Source organism: Ictidomys tridecemlineatus, chromosome 4 (genome assembly GCF_052094955.1).
Source record: "Ictidomys tridecemlineatus isolate mIctTri1 chromosome 4, mIctTri1.hap1, whole genome shotgun sequence".
Taxonomy (NCBI): domain Eukaryota; kingdom Metazoa; phylum Chordata; class Mammalia; order Rodentia; family Sciuridae; genus Ictidomys; species Ictidomys tridecemlineatus.
In genome coordinates, this window is record NC_135480.1 from 203,903,102 (window position 1) to 203,919,949 (window position 16,848).

Below are 16,848 nucleotides of genomic sequence, written 5' to 3' on the forward strand. Positions count from 1 at the left end.
CTGGGCTCGGAACACGCCCCCTTCGGTCGCGGGTTTGGTTGCGCGGCTGCCGGGGAAGGAGACGCTGCCCTTTCGCAGCGATGGGATCCCGGGTGAGTGGCGGCCTGGGCTGAGTCGACCCTACGGGCGGGCAGCGGGACAGGGTCCCAGACAGAAGCTTGCGATGCGCGGGGTCAGCCCTGCTCAGGGAACTGGGCAGGTGCAGGTGTCCCGGCCCAGACGGACCGGTAAGGTGCTCAGGATGGAATGAGTAGGTACTCGGGCCGAGGGAGGCGCGAGAGGGTGCCTTGCTTGGCGGTAGAATGAGAAGGTACCTGGGTCAGAGAGGAGACACCCGGGCCTGGAACGTTGCTGGTATCCGAACATGAATGCAAGTGTCCGAACCCAGGCTGAGAAAGTACTCGGGATGGAAGGACCAGGTGTGCTGGCCGTGGGTGATGCTGGAGGGTGCCTGGACGAACCTCAAGGATATTCTAGGAGTAGGAGTCAAAGAGGAAGGGGCCTGGCCCAGGCAGTGCAAGATATCCGGAATGGAATGAGCAATGGAATGAGCACTGCTGTCTCAGTGCTTGTCTACCCAATGCTGGGCCAGGTGGGAGTTCGGAGGTGTATGGGATGGGATGAACAGAAGACTGGGCACAGGGTGGCCCAAGGGAGGGCCTGGGTTGGGGACATTCTGGGGTCAAGATGGATTAAAGGGTACCCAGGCCAGAGGCCTTTGGGGGTTGTCCAGAGCAGGACCTAGGATGGAAGGCATGGGCATCCAGGCTGAGAGTGTTGTAGTGTCTGGAAGTGGAATGAGGAGGTGCTGACCCAAGATTGTAGAGCAGGAAAGAGGTGGTTGCCCGGGTGGGGCAACCCTGCCCTGCCCAGCAATAGGTGTCTTTGTTGCGGGGGTGTTGCCACAGGTTTTTCACTATAGTTAGGAGGTGGAGGCCTCTTTTCCTTTGGACCTGGCTTGTGCCAGGGGGATGGATAGGTTAGGTCATGAATGGACTGGATTTGAACCCCTTCCCTGCAATGAGGTGGGCTTGGAAGGGAAGTTGTTACCTTCTTCTCAAGGGGGACAGCAGAGGCTATCTAGACTCTCAGGCAGACAAATACCAGGCCTCAGTCCCCCCTCTACCTGTCTGGCTCCTGGCACATGCATCTGTGCTCATCATTATAACCCCAGGTGGGCTTCTCAGAAGCTCAGGGGCTTGAAAGTCCTTCAGGTGTGGCACAGACAAGCAGTGGAGTTGAGGAAAGCAGTGGCTGGAAAGCACCACTGTAGCCTTAGACACTCCCCCCCCCCCAACTGGGGATATTTGAGTGACCTCAGTGAAGTTGCTCACATGTCAGAGCCTTACTTTCCCCATGATAACTGTGGTTATCATGAGGGTTCTGCTGTGACTGGACTTAACCTGTAATAAGTGCTTTGGGAAAAGTAGCTGCTGAACCTCTGATGTTCTTATCACCCCAACTCCAGGCCTGAGCCAGGCTTGGGGATGGGAGGAGGGGCTTGCAGCATGACCTGGACCAACCACTGGAGGTCACAGCTAATCGAAGCCTCCTGACAACGTGGCAGTTTCCTTAGTCCTAGAACGTCACTGTGCCCATCATTCCTTGCACCCCACCTCCCAGCCTCAGAGCTGGACTGATAGGACTGATAGTTCCTTCCCACTCACTGGGGATAAGCCGTCTCTTGTGCTGGCCCAGTGATTTTGGCCGCCATCCCAGGGAGACAGGGTCTGTCCTAGCCTGTGTGTTCCTTCTGCTTGAGGTCCCTTGAAGGCATCCTTAGGCTTCGTGCTGACAGTTGGGGAACACCCTGCAGGGTCTTGGGATCTGGGCTGTGTGATCAAGGTATTTATTCCCTGGCCTTGGAAGGGGACAGTAGGATACCCTGGGAGGGTTTCAAAAGGTCCAGAGAAAGCTGCTCTTGTTCCCTGTGGTTCTTCTGGGCCTGAACTTTCTGCTTCCTGTCAAATTTAGCAAAAGGGTTGCATTGAGCAGTCTAGAGTCCAACAGAACTTGATCCAAATCCTGACTCCCCACACCAGTGTGACTTTGGACTCCTGACAGCCTCCCCGAGACTCAGTTTCCTCATTGGAAGGTGGAGGCAGCATAGGCAGAAGGGTGAGTAGGTAGCATCTGCTTTGATGTTTCCCAGCCACTCCGGAGGAGGATGAGGCAGTAGGATTATGAGTTCAAGGCCAGCCTGGACAACTTAGTGAGACCCTGTTCTCCCTCACCTCCCCCCAAAAAGAAGAATTGTGACAGATCGATGAAATAACATAGATAAAGAGCTCAGCATAAAATAGCCATTGTCCTCATCTGCTGTCCTTTTCTGGTACAGTCCACAGAGCTTAACTTCATGGAAGGTGAAAAAGCTGTGATTATTCTCAGTCTTGGGCTGAGAATTTTGTTTAGCAAGTGGCTCGGGACTTAAAAAGGTGACCTGTCCATCTCCCAGGCCTGGTCCTCTTTTTGGCCAGCATGCCAGAGGTGCTGCCTTCTGCTCCCAGGGCTCGAGGTGGGCAAGAGTCTGTGAGGATCTGGCTGCCTACCTGCTGCCAGGTGCAGGGTCTGGGGCCGGATTCCAGCTGGTGTTCCAGACATAGGCTTTGTCTCTCTCTGTACTCTGAAGCCTTGTGTGGATCTCTTGTGTGGATGTACATGTGTATACATCCATGTGCTGACCTGGTTGTCTGTCTCTCAGATCTGTGGAGGGACTCTCTGGTATGAGTGTCCCTGTCTGGTTGGCGAGTGGACGGTGCCTCAGACCCAGTGGGCTACCAGCTGAAGGTGTTCTCTTGGGAAACTCTTGGCCCCACGGGCTCTCTTGCCTGGGGTGTCGATCCTGCCATGGCGTTCCGAAGGACTGAGGGCATGTCCATGATCCAGGCTCTGGCCATGACGGTGGCGGAGATCCCTGTATTCCTGTACACAACCTTTGGGCAGGTAAGGATGGGGATGGCCCTGCCTCTTATGCTTCTGGTCCCTGAAACACTGAGCTGCTCAGCCCAGGGACCCTCAGTGTCTGGGAGAGCTGGGCCTTTGTCACTGCTGTCCCAAACATCAGATGTCATCTCTGAGCAGAGTAAGAGGGACTGGGTTAGGGGTCTGGGCCCTGAGCCTGGTCTTTACCTCAAGGCCATGTGAGTCCTTGACTTCAGAGCTTGTCTGCAGAAGCAGGTGGGCTGCCTCCCTGGCAGCTCAGCTTTCCTGGCTGACCTGGGCTCTTTTGTTTTTTGGTACCAGGGATTGAACTCAGGAGACCTTGACCATTGAACCACAACCCAGCCCTATTTTGTATTTTATTTAGAGACAGAGTCTCACAGTTGCTTAGTGCCTCACTTTTGCTGAGGCTGGCTTTGAACTCGTGATCCTCCTGTCTCAGCCTCCTGAGCTGCTGGGATTACAGGCGTGGCCACTGCACCTGGCTGACCTGGACTCCTGACGCTTCTTTTTTTTTTTTTTTTTTTAAATAAGAGTTGCCAATGAATTTTTTTTTTACTTTATTTTTTTAATTTTATGTGGTGCTGAGGATCGAATTCAGAGCCTCACACATGCCAGGCAAACGCTCTACCACTGAGCCCCAGCCCCAGTCCTCTGGATGCTTCTTGAAGCCCTGTCCTATGGGATGTGGTCCACCCAGCAGGCTCCCAGTCCAGTGAGCAGATGGCGAGGGGAGAGTGAGACGCATCATCATCTTCACAGAGTCTTTGAGAATCCAGGGCCGGCAGACCTGAGTTCCCGTGCTGCCTCTGTCACTATGAGCATGTATCTTAACCTCTGTGACCTCCATTCCTCACCTGGACAATGTGTCACCGGGATGTGACACAGCTCAAGTGCTAGTGCAGTGCCTGGTAGAGAGGCGCTGTATCCCTGTGCCCTAGGTCATCCTGACTATGACTTCAGGGATGCCTGCTGGACCCCAGGCCTCAGCTCCTTGGTGTTGGCCCTTTGCCATCTTTATATATCTGTAGTCCTCTTTCAAAGAGGCTGATCAGGTCCTGTCTCCAGTAGTGACTGCCTTTGTCACTTATCTGGTCAGTGCAGGGACACTAGGTGCCCGGCACCTGAGTGCTCTTGGGATAGTGTTCCCTGGGGCAATGTAACCAGCCACCCTCTCTTTCCCACAGTCTGCATTCTCACAGCTGCGGCTGACCCCAGGCCTGCGCAAGGTTCTCTTTGCTACAGCCCTCGGGACTGTGGCCTTGGCCCTAGCTGCCCACCAGCTGAAGAGGCGCCGGCGGAGGAAGAAGCAGGTTGGCCCTGAAGTTGGAGGTGAACAGCTGGGCACAGTGCCCCTGCCCATCCTTATGGCCCGGAAGGTCCCATCAGTGAAGAAAGGTAAGCATGCAGTGGGGAAGCACTGACTTGGTCACGTTCCAGGGACCACCAGTAACTGTGGGGTCTTGGGCTAGTGCCTTCCTGTCGTCTCACAGCTAGGTTCCCACCATCCAAGAGACAGGGGTAGAACCTTCTTGCAGTCATTGTAAGGGTCTAGTGGATGGTGTGCCTGATGCACATGTCCCACCAGTTGGGTGGTTCCAGGGACCCTTTGGGAGCACCCTGTACAGAGGGGCGCTGGTGGGTGTGGCGGGCTGGGGGCAGTTCCCTGAGGTTCAGGGACAGGAAGGGCTGATGGCTCTTGCTGTAGCTCCCATCCTGTGTTTTAGAAAACTGAGCCACAACTTGCCTGCGGCGATAGTCACCCTTTTTGCATAAGGTTGACATATAATCGGCCCACAACAAGAACCTTTCTGTCATCCCCTCATCCTCCCCAGTCCCTTTGTCCTCAGCCCCTCTCCCCTACTCCTATTCCTGGCAGATGCCCATCTGTGGCTAGCTGGTCTGGGTTTAGAAAACTCTTATGGCTCCTTGTAATCTATTAAATGAAGCTGTCTGCCACACCTGAGCATCCTATCAATCTGTTCCAGCGCAAGGTGTTCTCATAAACTTTCACCTGGAGAGAAATTCATTTTAAGAAGCCAAAGCCTCCTTCTGGGGAGAACTTTTTTTTTTTTTAAAGAGAGAGTGAGAGAGGAGAGAGAGAGAGAATTTTTTTTTTTTTTAATATTTATTTTTTAGTTCTCGGCGGACACAACATCTTTGTTGGTATGTGGTGCTGAGGATTGAACCCGGGCCGCACGCATGCTAAGCGAGCGCGCTACCGCCTTAGCCACATCCCCAGCCCGAGAACTTTTTTTTATTTGTTTTTTTTTTTTTGTACCAGAGATTGAACCCAGGGGTGCCTAACCACTGACCCACATCTCCAGCCCTCTTTATATTTTATTTAGAGATAGGGTCTCACTAAGTTGCTTAGGGCCTGGCTAAATTGCTATTGCTGAGGCTGGCTTTGGACTTGCAATCCTCCTGCCTTAGCCTCCTGAGCTGCTAGGATTACAGGCATGCACCACCACATCTGGCTGGAAGAAGAATTTTAGATATAAAATTTCACAGCAAAATAAAGTTTTATCTTTATAGTTAGAAAAAGTTAACGATAGTTTTGTCACCTTGCAGTGGTCCCTGGGAGGTCTGGACCCATGTCCACACCAGCCTCTAGTCTGGTTGCACTGTGACACCACTACCATCCCACTTGACCTTTGACCTCTTCCCTTCTTTACCTAGGGCCTCATGCATGCTAAGCATGTGCTCTACTACTGAGCTACACCCCAGCCCCTACTTCTCTCACTTAAAAAAAAAAAAAATTCTATATTTTAAAAATGTTTTTGTCTTGACTCCCTCTTGGAAGGAGGAAAATTCCAAATCTTTCACATAACCAACAACACAGGGAAGCAGAGTACGGAGGCAGGGAAGTGGCCGGACCTCATCCTGAGCTCATCCCGGCAGGCCTGGGCTGCTCCTCCGGGCATGGTCCTGTGCTGGATGACAGGTTAGGGCTTGAGCAGAACAGCAGGAGCCCCGTGTTCCTTGGCTGTGCTGTTACCTGACCCAGAAGGTCAGGACGTGGTCCCAGATGAGGAGTGCCAGGGAGTTGGGGGGTTTCTGCATGACCTGCCTCCTGTTCCTCACAGGTTACTCCAGCCGGAGGGGACAGAGCCCCAGTAGCAAGAGCAATGACACTCTCAGTGGCATTTCCTCCATTGAGCCCAGCAAACACTCAGGCTCCTCCCACAGCCTGGCCTCGGTGAGGAGCTGGGGTGGGGATGGCCAGGGAGGGCACCCAGCACAGCCCCCACTCTGCCCTCAGGGAGCTTCTGGACTAGCAGGAAGACGGAGAAGTTTCAATTTATTCGTGCCTTTGTTCATCCATGCATATAGGTCTTCAGAGATGGCTGCTGGCTGCTGGCTGCAGCCATCATGGGAGAAAGGTGGACAGGTGCAGAAGAGAGAGGCTGACGGCCTCTTGGGGAAGGCACTTATCTCTGAAAATACCTTTCTTCATTCTTTTCTCAGACACTGAGCAAACGCCTGCGTGGTGACAGGGACACTGCTAGGTGCTGAGGATCTAGAGATAAATAGGACAAAGGGAAGCTTGTTTTTTCCTGGAGCACTGCTTCGGCTCCTTCACTCGTCTAGTTAATAATTCACTCAGCAAGTTCGAGTCCAGCACCACCCTGGGGACACAGGGGTGAGCAAGGGATGGTTCTTGTCCTCTGGAGCCCATAGCCTCTGGCAGGAGGGCGCAGCCAGTCCTGTGGATGAGAGACTGGCAGGTGGTGGGCACTCCTGCCTTCTGAGTCTGACTGGTACAGCAAGGACTGGGAGCATGTTTCACAGGCAGACACTGAGTGCCAGGCAGGCCTTGGCCTGGTTCCTCCTGCGTTGGTGGCTCTGGCTGGCATCGTCAGGTGCTTGAGCTGTGGATTCAGGCCATTCTGAAAGTTGAACAGTGGCCAGGCTTGCAGGATGGTTTTGGGAGGTTGTGGGGGTGGGCTCAGAGGGGTCCTGGAAAGGGTCTGCAGAGTCCTCACTCCTTGACCTTGTGCTTGGCACTTAGATGGTGGTGGTGAACTCATCCAGTCCCACTGCTGCGTGCTCGGGACCGTGGGACATCCGAGGGATGGAGGAGTCTGTGCCCACCACCGATGGCAGTGCTGAGCGTCTCTATGCACAAGGTGCAAGCAGGAGGCTGACCTCCGCCAGGGTGGGGTGGAGGAGGGCTGCCCAGAGCCGCTGGGGCTTGGGCCCTGCTCCAGGTGCTGCCCCAACCCTGCCCCAAGCCCCCCGTTCAGTGGTTTTCAGCCCTTTTTGGACAGGGGACAGTATCCAGAAAAAATTTGGTCTAAGTGAAGGCCTGGAATCTGACCAGCTGAAGAGTGGTCAGGACCCAGCTCCCCAGGCGTGCTAGGTTCTCCTTTTCCCGTGACCCCTGCCTCCCTCTGTGTGCACCCTTCTTAAGCGAGGCTGGGGAGGCGGGGCCTGACTGTCCTCCTGCCTGTGCCCAGGCATGGAGCTCTTTGAGGAGGCACTGCAGAAGTGGGAGCAGGCCCTGAGCGTGGGCCAGAGAGGGGAAGATGGCAGCACCCCCACGCCAGGGGACAGCCTCCGGAGCCCTGAGACTGCCTCTGAGGCACTGTCAGAGGTAGGTGGTCTTCCTCCACGTCTTGCCCCACGTCTTGCCCCCGGGCCATTTGAGGTTGGTGACGTGAAACACTGGGCAGCCGCGCTGTCTGTGACTCCTTTCCCTCTTGGCCTGAAGCTTCCCATCCATGAGGGCATTATTGGGATTTATAAAACAGTCCACGATGGTGCTTGGCACAGTGCTTGGCACTTGGTAGTTCCTCAGTAAATGATTATCAGACCCTCCTCCCAACTCTGAGGAAAATGTGCAAAGCCTGGAAGGAAATGGGCCTCTGTTCAGAGGGGATTGACTCACGGGGCCTTTTTTGTTTGTTTTTGGTACCAGGGATTGAACTCAAGGGCACTCGACCACTGAGCCACATCCCCAGCCCTATTCTGTGTATTTTTTAAAGACAAGGTCTCACTGAGTTGCTTGGCACCTCACTTTAGATGAGGCTGGCTTTGACTTGTGGTCCTCTTGCCTCAGCCTCCCCAATCTGCTGGGATTACAGATGTGTGCCACCGGGCGGGCTGTTTTTCTTTTCTTGGTGTGTTCTTTTGGAACACTGTCTAGGTGGTTTTCTGTAGTGAATTTTTGTTTTCCAATATTAGGAAAGAAAATAAAGATGGCTGCTGCTTTTTTTGTGGGGCTGACAATTAAAGCCAGGACTTCACTCATGCTGGGCCAGGACACTGCCACTGAGCCACATCTGCAGCCCCAAGGCTTCTGTTTTTTACAGTAAACATTTCTGTGAAAAGGGCACCAAACGCATGTCCCAAGATGGATGTTCACTGAAGTTAACACAAAATCCTGGAAACTACCTAAATGACCATTAACATGGCCTGGGTCACCTCTAGCCACTGCAAGGAGCAGGGGAAAGCTGTGTGGACGGACAGGCCCAGGTTGTGTCATTTGAGTGACAAAAATAAGCCAGAGAACTGTGTGCATAGCACTACCCTGTGTGCATGGCTTTGAACAAGACACACGTGTACGTGCAGTAGAGAGCACTGGTGTGTTCGTTTACTTCCATTTTTCTGTGAATGGATGCATTTACTAGGGGAGAAGTCTGAAGAGGAAGGTGGGAAAAACTTCTACTTTACTTTGCAGTACTTTTTTTTTCTTTTTGAATATTTTTAGGTTTTGTTTTGTTTTGGTGCTGGGGACGGAGCCCAGGGCCTTGCCATGCTTCTGCTGCTGAGCCGCACCCTCAGCCTCTCTGATTCTTCTAATGGTGAACAGACCCTTATGGCAAGGGTTTATATAGGTAGTGATATCTTGGGCTGTTTTTTTTTCCCCCCCTCATGCCTTTCTGTATTGAAAAAGATAAAAAGCAAAACCAAAGGCTGGTGGGTTCCTGTCCTGCTGGAGCAAGGCCAAGCAGGAGCCCTCTTTCAGGAATGGCATGATGGTATCTGCAGCCAGCCAGGAAATGGCAACAACTTGAGGCGCTAAAAACAGGGAGTTTCCAGAGACTTGGGAGATGATTGCAAGTTCAAGGTCAGGCTCGGCAATTTATCAAGACCCTCAGCAACTTAATGAGAGCCTGTTTCAAAATAAAAAATAAAAAGGACTTAATCTGTGGCTCACTACTGCAGCATCCTGGCCCCAACCTTCAGTTCTAAATCAAACCAGACAGGGAGTTTAATCCAGGGACTCAGTTGCCCGGATGAGGGAGGAGCTGGACTCACAGGGGGACTCACAGTGAAAATGCCCACTCTTCCACCCTGCACCTCTGTCTGTGTCTCACCTGTGTCTCCCGTTGGCCAGGAGCCATCAGGTGGGGGTGCTGGCAAGCAGTTTGCAGACCTGGATTGCACCTGGCACAGCCGCTCAAAGGCTAAGAGTGCACCTGCCCTCTGCCCTGACTGGGGCATGAGCTCAGAGGCCTCCTGCCATGTGGGCATGCCTGCTGGGGCCGTGGGCAGACACGAGGGCAGGGAAGTGCCTGGGGCATGGTATAGAGGGCCCACGGTAGAGCCCCTTGATGCCAGTCCATGCAGTAGATGATGGACACCTGCAGGCTCTGTCAGGGAGGGGGAGTGAGTGAGTCCGCTTTGTTTCCCAAATTATACTCATTGCTGAAGCTGCATCTTAGGATCCTGGATCTTGTACTGTTTTCCTCACTGTGAAAGCAATGGAATCCCCACTTGGAAAACAGTGAAAACCACAGAAATCCCAGAGAGGAAAATGGAGGAGCCCAGCCCCTGCCCTTGCAGCTCATGGTTGTGGTGTGGGGCGAAGGCCCTCAGCCTCCTGGGTGCTGGGCTGTCAGTGAGACAGGGTGCTTGTCCTTGAGCCTCCATCCTTTCCCAGGAGTAACCACCGTGGACCCCCGAAGGCATATTTCTACACTATAATTTTTAAAACAGCTTTATCAAATAGAATTCTCATGCTATCAAATTTATACACTTTATTTCTATAATTCAGTGGCTTTAGTAGCTTCCTGGAGTTGTCTGTCCATCGTGGAAATTGCTCCCAGAACATTTTCATGAAACCCCTTATACTTTAGCAGTCACCCCCACATTTCCTCATCCCCCAGCCCTGTACAACTGTGAGTCTCCCTTCTCCATATATAGATGTGCCTATCGTGGACTTTTTTTTTTTTTTAGAGAGAGAATTTTTTAATATTTATTTTTCAGTTTTCGGTGGACACAACATCTTTATGTTATTTGTATGTGGTGCTGAGGATCGAACCCAGTGCCCCGCGCATGCCAGGCCAGCGCGTTACCGCTTGAGCCACATCCCCAGCTCCCTGAACATTTTTTTAAATATTTTATTCATTTATTTTTATGTGGTGCTGAGGATGAAACCCAGGGTCTCGAACATGTGAGGTGAGCGCTCTACCCTGAGCCATACCCCCAGCCCTATCCTGGACATTTTTATAAGTGGAATCATGAAATATGTGGTTTTCTGTGGTTGGCTTCCTTCATATGGCATTGTGCTTCCAAGATTCACTGCTGAATGACATTCCAGCATATGGATATTCATTTTATGTGTCCACTTGATTGATTTTTATACATCAGTAGATGGATGTTTGGGTCATTTGCACTCTGGCTGTAATGAGAACGCTCTATGAGCATTTATGTAGGGGTGGCATTTTTGATTTTTGTTTTTTTGTTTGTTTTGTTTTGTTTTTGTACTAGGGATTGACCCAGGGGTGCTCTGCCACAGAGCCACATCCCCAGCCCTTTTATTTTTTGAGACAGGGCCTTGAACTTGAGATCCTCCTGTCCCAGCTTCCTGAGTAGCTGGGATTACAAGTATGTACCATCATGCCTGGTTGTTTTCACTTCCTTGATAGTATCCTTTGAAACATAAAATTTTTTTTTTTTATTATTGGTACTGGGGATTGAACACAGGGGTGCTTTACCACTGAGCCACATCCCTAGTCCTTTTTATGTTTTATTTAGAGACAGGGTTTCACTGAGTTGCTGAGGCTGGCTTTGAACTCGCAATCCTCCTCCCTCAGCCTCTGAGCCACTGGGATTACAGATATGCACCACCACCCCCAACCAAAATTTTTAATTCTAAAATTCAGTTTACTTATTTTAAAATTTAATCGTTCATACTTTTGGTATCATAGCTAAGAAACTTTTGCCTACTCTGAGGTCATTTTATAGCAAAGTAGTGAGCAGGCTGCTGCCAGAGCTGCTAGGCTCTTCTGGCCACACAGAGGGGCCCTGGCCCTGCTATAGAACCCAGCAAAGAGGCCCATGGGTCTGAGGTCCTATAAGCTGAGCCTGGGTCCTAGCTATGCTAGGCTCTAGCTGGATAATCTGGGACACTTAACTTCTTGAGTTTTTAAAATTTTTTTATTTTCTTTCTTTTCTTTTTTTTTTCAATACTGAGGATGGAACCCAGGGCCTTGTGTAATGTAGGCAAGTGCTCTATCACTGAGCTACAACCGCAGCCTTTTTTGGGGGTGTGGGGGGATTGAATTTAGGGGCAATCAACCACTGAGCCACATACCCATTTTTTTTTTTTTTTTAATTTAGAGACAAGTCTTCACCATTGCTGAAGCTGGCTTTGAACTCACGATCCTCCTGCCTCAGCCTCTAGAGCCACTGGGATTATAGGCGTGTGCCACTGTGCCCAGCCCATAGCCCTTTTTTTTTTTTTTAATATTTATGTTTTAGTTGTAGTTGGACACAGTACCTTTATTTTATTGATTTTTATGTGGTGCTAAGGATCAAACCCAGAGCCTCACGTGTGCCAGGCAAGCTCTGTACCGCTGAGCCACCACCCCAGGTACCCACAGCCCCCCCCCCTTTTTTTTTTTTAAAGAGAGAGAGAGAGAATTTTTTTTTAATATTTATTTTTCAGTTCTCGGCAGACACAACATCTTTGTTCGTATGTGGTGCTGAGGATCGAACCTGGGCCGCACGCATGCCAGGCGAGCGTACTACCGCTTGAGCCACAACCTCAGCCCCTTTTTTTAAAAATATTTTTATTTGTATTTTTTAGTTGTAAATGGACACAATTCCTTTATTTGATTTATCTATTTTTATGTGGTGCTGAAGTTTGAATCCAGTGCCTCATATGTGCTAGGCAAGCGCTCTACCACTGAGCCACAACCTCAACCCCCTCCTCCCCAGCTCTTTTTAAAAGTTCTTATTTTATTTTTTGAAACAGGGTCTGGCTAAGTTCCTAGGCTGACCTGGAACTTGCGATCCTCCCACCTCGGCTCCGGAGTCGCCACCATGCTCTGCTACCTCCTTGTATTTTCTCAGTGAATCTGGATCACAGTATCCCTGCCTTCCCAGGACACCTTGAGGCTGAACAGCGAGGTCCCTGTCCAGGGCAAGCCCAGTGACTCCCAGCCCTTCCAGCCCTTTCTCCCCAGCAGCCTCCTCCCAGGGTCCAGTTACATGCAGGGGCAGGCTCTGGTAACCTGTGGAAACATAGTAATTGACTGGCTCATGTCTCTCCCTGGGCCCAGAGCGCTCAGGGTACAAGGAGGCCTTGGAGGCCACAGGGTGCTGTGTAGTAGAAGGCAGCGCCCCAGGGAGCCTGCTCACTCCAGATCTGCACACCCCCCCCCCATAGCCAAGACCCTCCTGGGCCTCTCTGCAAGCGTCCCCTTGCCTCCCTCATCCTCCCACACAGCCTTCCCTCTGCTGGCCAGCCTTGTGATCTGCTGGCTGCAACTCCACAGCCTGGTGCTGGGGTTCCTGCACTCTGTACCCCAACACCACAGTAACAGCTACGCCAGTGAGCATTGTATCGCTGTGACCAAAATACCTGACACAGGCAAGTTGGAGGAGGACAGGTTTATTTTAGCCCATAATTCCAGAGGTTTCAGTCCGTGGGCGGTGGGCACTGTTGCTTTGGGGCTCAGGTGAGGCAGAACGTCTTGGCTGAAGGGCTTGGGAGGAAATGTGCTCAGCTCATGGCAGCTGAGAGATGACAGAGAGAAAGAAAAGGGGCCAGGCAAAAGAATGGTCTCCCAGTGACCTACTTTTAAAACTTGGGCCCTACCTGCCATAATACCATTGAATGGAGTCCATGAGTGGATTCTTCCACTGATGAGGTCAGAGCCCGTGCAACCCAGGCACCTCTTGAAGCCCCACCCTGAACCTTGCTGTGTTGGGGATGAGCCTTCAACACGTGACCTGGGGAGTCATGCCAGACCCAAGCACAGCAGCTGTTACCTGCGGTCAGGCTCTGTCCTCACAAGGCAGTGCTGCTGAGGCTCAGTGCAGTACTTTCCCAGGTGCGTGTGGCTAGCAACAAGGAATTTCATCTCATCTTTTCTGGCTCTGAACTGCTGTCATGGTTAAAATAATAATTACAGTAATTATCATGAGAGCTGGCAGCCACGGGCTGTCACTATGGGCCAGTATTTGTGTGAAGTGCTTTGCACACCTTTTCTCATTGAAGTTTTTCCCTAAACTCTAGGAGATGGGCACACTCATTTCCACTGACAGATAATGAGAAGCTCAAAATGGGAAAATTATTTGCCAAGGGTCACACAGTTTGGAACTGGTGCCAAGATCCACACCCAGGTGTGTTTGGCTGTAGAATGGCACTGTTCAGTAGAAAGCCCCATGTTAAAGTTTTGTAGAGACCATATTAAAAAAAGCCAAAGAAGCTAGGCATGGTGGCACTCACCTGTAATCCCAGCAGCTCAGGACATTGAGGCAGGATTGCAAGTTCAAGTCCAGCCTCAACATCTTATTGAGACCCAGGGGATGTAATGGAGTGAAAAAGCACCCCAGGGTTCAATCCAATATCCAAAAAAAAACAAAGGCAAAAAGAAATTTTAACTTTAATTTTAATGATATGCTTTATATAACTTGGTGTATCCAAATTTTGATCATTTCGGCCTGTAGATGACATAAAGGACTGCTGAGATATTTTGCATTTCCTTTTGGTTCTAAGTGAGGGATCCATTGTGTGTGTGTACATAGGAATGTCTGTTGGGACTGGCCACATTTCAAGTGCCCATGGCCCTGGTGTCTCCTGTCCTGGGCAGCAGGTCTAGAGCTTGTGCTCTTGGTGCCAGGCCCCAGTGCCTTCTCCCCTTTCTCCAGGGGCTGGATGGGGCAAGAGGCCCTTCATTGGGGAGGTGGCAGGCGTGCGTTGATGGTCACGGCTTTCCTCACAGCCAGAGTCACAGCGCAGGGAGTTTGCGGAGAAGCTGGAGTCCTTGCTGCACCGGGCCTACCACCTGCAGGAGGAGTTCGGCTCCACCTTCCCCTCGGATAGCATGCTGCTGGACCTTGGTGAGGGGGCCATAGAGCAGCTATGGGGCTGAGGGTGGCAGGGATGGAGGTATAGAGGAGCCAGAGAACCAGGGGGCCCCTTCGGTGCCTTAGACAGTTCCTGACTCCCGGGGCCCACTGGGGGTCTGGCTTCATGCACCCAGTCCTTGTTGCACAGATGAGGAGCTGAGGCACCCTTTCAGCAGGGCCAGTAGAGCAGGTGAAGCCCCAGGAGCCCCTGGCCAGTGTACCTGTGCAGCCCTTGGGAGCAGACCTTGGGGCCTGTGTCAGCATGTTCCTGAGCTCTGAGACCTTGGGAGGCTGTGTGGCTGAGTGCCTTTGAAGGACCAGAGCCTTCTACACTTGAGCAGGCAGAGATGGGATGCCAGGAGTGGCCACCGCCTTCCTCAGGCCGAGTTCCAGCCTGTCAGAGGGGAAGCACCTTGCCCAGGGCTGCACAGTAAACTGAGTACTTTTCTGCAGAGCTGAGGGGCCCCCAGACCTCAAGTCCAGTGGTGTGGCCATGGCAAGTCCCCTTGGCAGCTTGGTGTCCACACCTACCAGGCCCAGGGAAGACACTGGAGGCCAGAAGGCTCAGTTGCCGATCCCTGTGCCCAGATTCCTTTCATCCCCGAGAGGGGCCTCAGTTCAGCCCTCTCACTGCTCTTTCAGAGAGGACCCTCATGCTGCCCCTCACCGAGGGCTCGCTGCGTCTGCGGGCTGACGACGAGGAGAGCCTGACTTCAGAGGACTCCTTCTTCTCAGCCACTGAGGTAACCGGGGCAGGGAACCAAGCAGGCTGGGCTGGCCTCCCGGGAGCACTGGGCTGTGGGAATGTGAGGCACTTCCTCCAGCTGGAGCTGAACTTCGCAGAAGCAGAGTGTTGCTCCCTGGGGACTCTGAATTGCTGAGGACTGGGCCTGAGATGCTAGGCATCATGGCTAGAGAGGAGGCCCACCCGGGGCTCTGGCCCCTACTCACCTGTCGTGGGGTTGGTGCTTGGCATTAGCCTTCTGTGTGGCCTCCAGTGTTGGGCACATGTCCTTGCCTGGGACAGGAGGACTTGAAGCCAAGCCTCCATCTGATCTGCTCTGAGAGGGGCAGTGGTCAGACCCCTCGGGGGCCTCTGCCGGCAGATGGGTAGGCAGGCGCCCTTGCCTCGTGGGGTGTTGCTCACTGGCTCCCTCAGCCCCTCCTGTGTCTCTTCCCCAGCTCTTGGAGTCCCTGCAGGTGGGGGACTACCCGATCCCACTATCTAGGCCTGCTGCTGCCTACGAGGAGGCCCTGCAACTGGTGAAAGATGGGAAGGTGCCCTGTCGCAGCCTCAGGTGAGAGTGCAAGGAGGGCACAGGAGGCGGTGGGCGAAACCGCTGCGTGGAGCTGGTGGAGGAGCTGCTCGTGGCTTCTGCCCCTGCTGAGGGAGACCTGGCTGGTCTTGAACTAAGTGCAGCAGGTCCGCTAAATGGCAGCTGCAGGGCTGAGGCTGGGGCTCAAAGGTAGAGTGTTTGCCCCGCATGCGAGGGGCCCTGGCTTCGAGCCTCAGCACCATGTAAAAGTAAATAAAGTATTATGTAAAAAAATTTAAAAAAACAAAAGTTATAGTAATTAATAGTTAACCATTGTTCTGAGTTCTCAAATGGTCCATCCCAGCAGCACAGGGGACACAGTCCTACACCGTGTCCTGACAACCCTTGGTAGTAGAGGTTAAGAACCCAGGCTTTGGGGACAGAGCCCTGGCTTCTGTCCAGGTTCTGTCCTTTGTAGTGTATGGGCCTGAGCAGGTCTGTCCCTTCTCATCCTGCTTTTGTCTGTGCTTATATTTCGGTCTCTTTGCCATCAGAGAGTTAGCTTTTCTGTATAGTAGAAAATTCAAATTTTCCTGACTAAGGCTTGCAAATTCATGTATTTAAAAGTCCACTGATCAGGGCTTGGCTGGGGAGTAGCTCAGTTGGTGGAGTGCCTGCCTCACATGCACAAAGCCCTGGGTTTGATCCCTAGCACCACATACATGCACAAAAAAAAAAAAAAAATAGTTCACTGATCAAAAATGGTTGAAAGTTCTGGTTGAATCTGTGATGATCTGGACAAAGGGCAGCTGCAGCAGGTGGAAACCCCCTGCCTGATGTGCTGCCCTCTGGGAGCAATCTGACCATTTTGGTCCTTTGCCAGTGATGGCTGAGGGCTGGTTGTGGCCTAAAGGAGGCCAAGGTCAGCCTAGCCTCCATGATGAGGAGGCTGGCCTCTCCTCAGAGACCATCCATCAAACCTCTGCCTCAGGCTGTGGGAGGCTGAGGCCTACAGGGAGGCATCACAGAGCCAGGTGAGGCTGGCAAAGCTTCCCACTCCCCACCCGAGTGTGCCCTGCCCCCCACTTGACTTTGCTGAGCAGGCAAGTGTGACACTATCTGTCCTCCCCTCAGGACGGAGTTGTTGGGCTGCTACAGTGACCAGGACTTCCTGGCCAAGCTGCATTGTGTGCGGCAGGCCTTTGAGGTAGGTGTGGTCCAGGGCCTCTTGGGGAGGGTAGAGCCAAGGATGAGGGACAGTGTGGCCATGTGGTGTGCACATGGCTTCCATCTTGGCCAGAGCTGCCCTGTGCAGGATACCTCCTGGGCAGATGGGATCTCC

At 52.4% G+C, this 16,848-nt stretch overlaps 1 protein-coding gene across 3 annotated transcripts in view; it reads left to right on the forward strand.

Annotated features, from left to right (window-relative positions):
• The window catches only part of Miga2 (mitoguardin 2), a 26,280-nt gene continuing 9,432 nt past the window's right edge, over nucleotides 1-16,848 (forward strand). For 2 of the 3 annotated variants that reach the window (XM_005321062.5, XM_040286471.2), the window contains exons 1-10: nucleotides 1-92; nucleotides 2,702-2,943; nucleotides 4,128-4,338; nucleotides 6,027-6,139; nucleotides 6,953-7,070; nucleotides 7,401-7,537; nucleotides 14,124-14,241; nucleotides 14,893-14,993; nucleotides 15,433-15,548; nucleotides 16,641-16,713. In XM_005321062.5, coding sequence (XP_005321119.1) covers nucleotides 2,848-2,943; nucleotides 4,128-4,338; nucleotides 6,027-6,139; nucleotides 6,953-7,070; nucleotides 7,401-7,537; nucleotides 14,124-14,241; nucleotides 14,893-14,993; nucleotides 15,433-15,548; nucleotides 16,641-16,713 — 1,083 coding nt within the window. In that variant the 5' untranslated portion in view covers nucleotides 1-92; nucleotides 2,702-2,847. Of the gene's footprint in view, nucleotides 228-2,701; nucleotides 2,944-4,127; nucleotides 4,339-6,026; nucleotides 6,140-6,952; nucleotides 7,071-7,400; nucleotides 7,538-14,123; nucleotides 14,242-14,892; nucleotides 14,994-15,432; nucleotides 15,549-16,640; nucleotides 16,714-16,848 lie in introns of all 3 variants that reach the window. The other variant, XM_013356721.4, reaches the window with a different exon arrangement.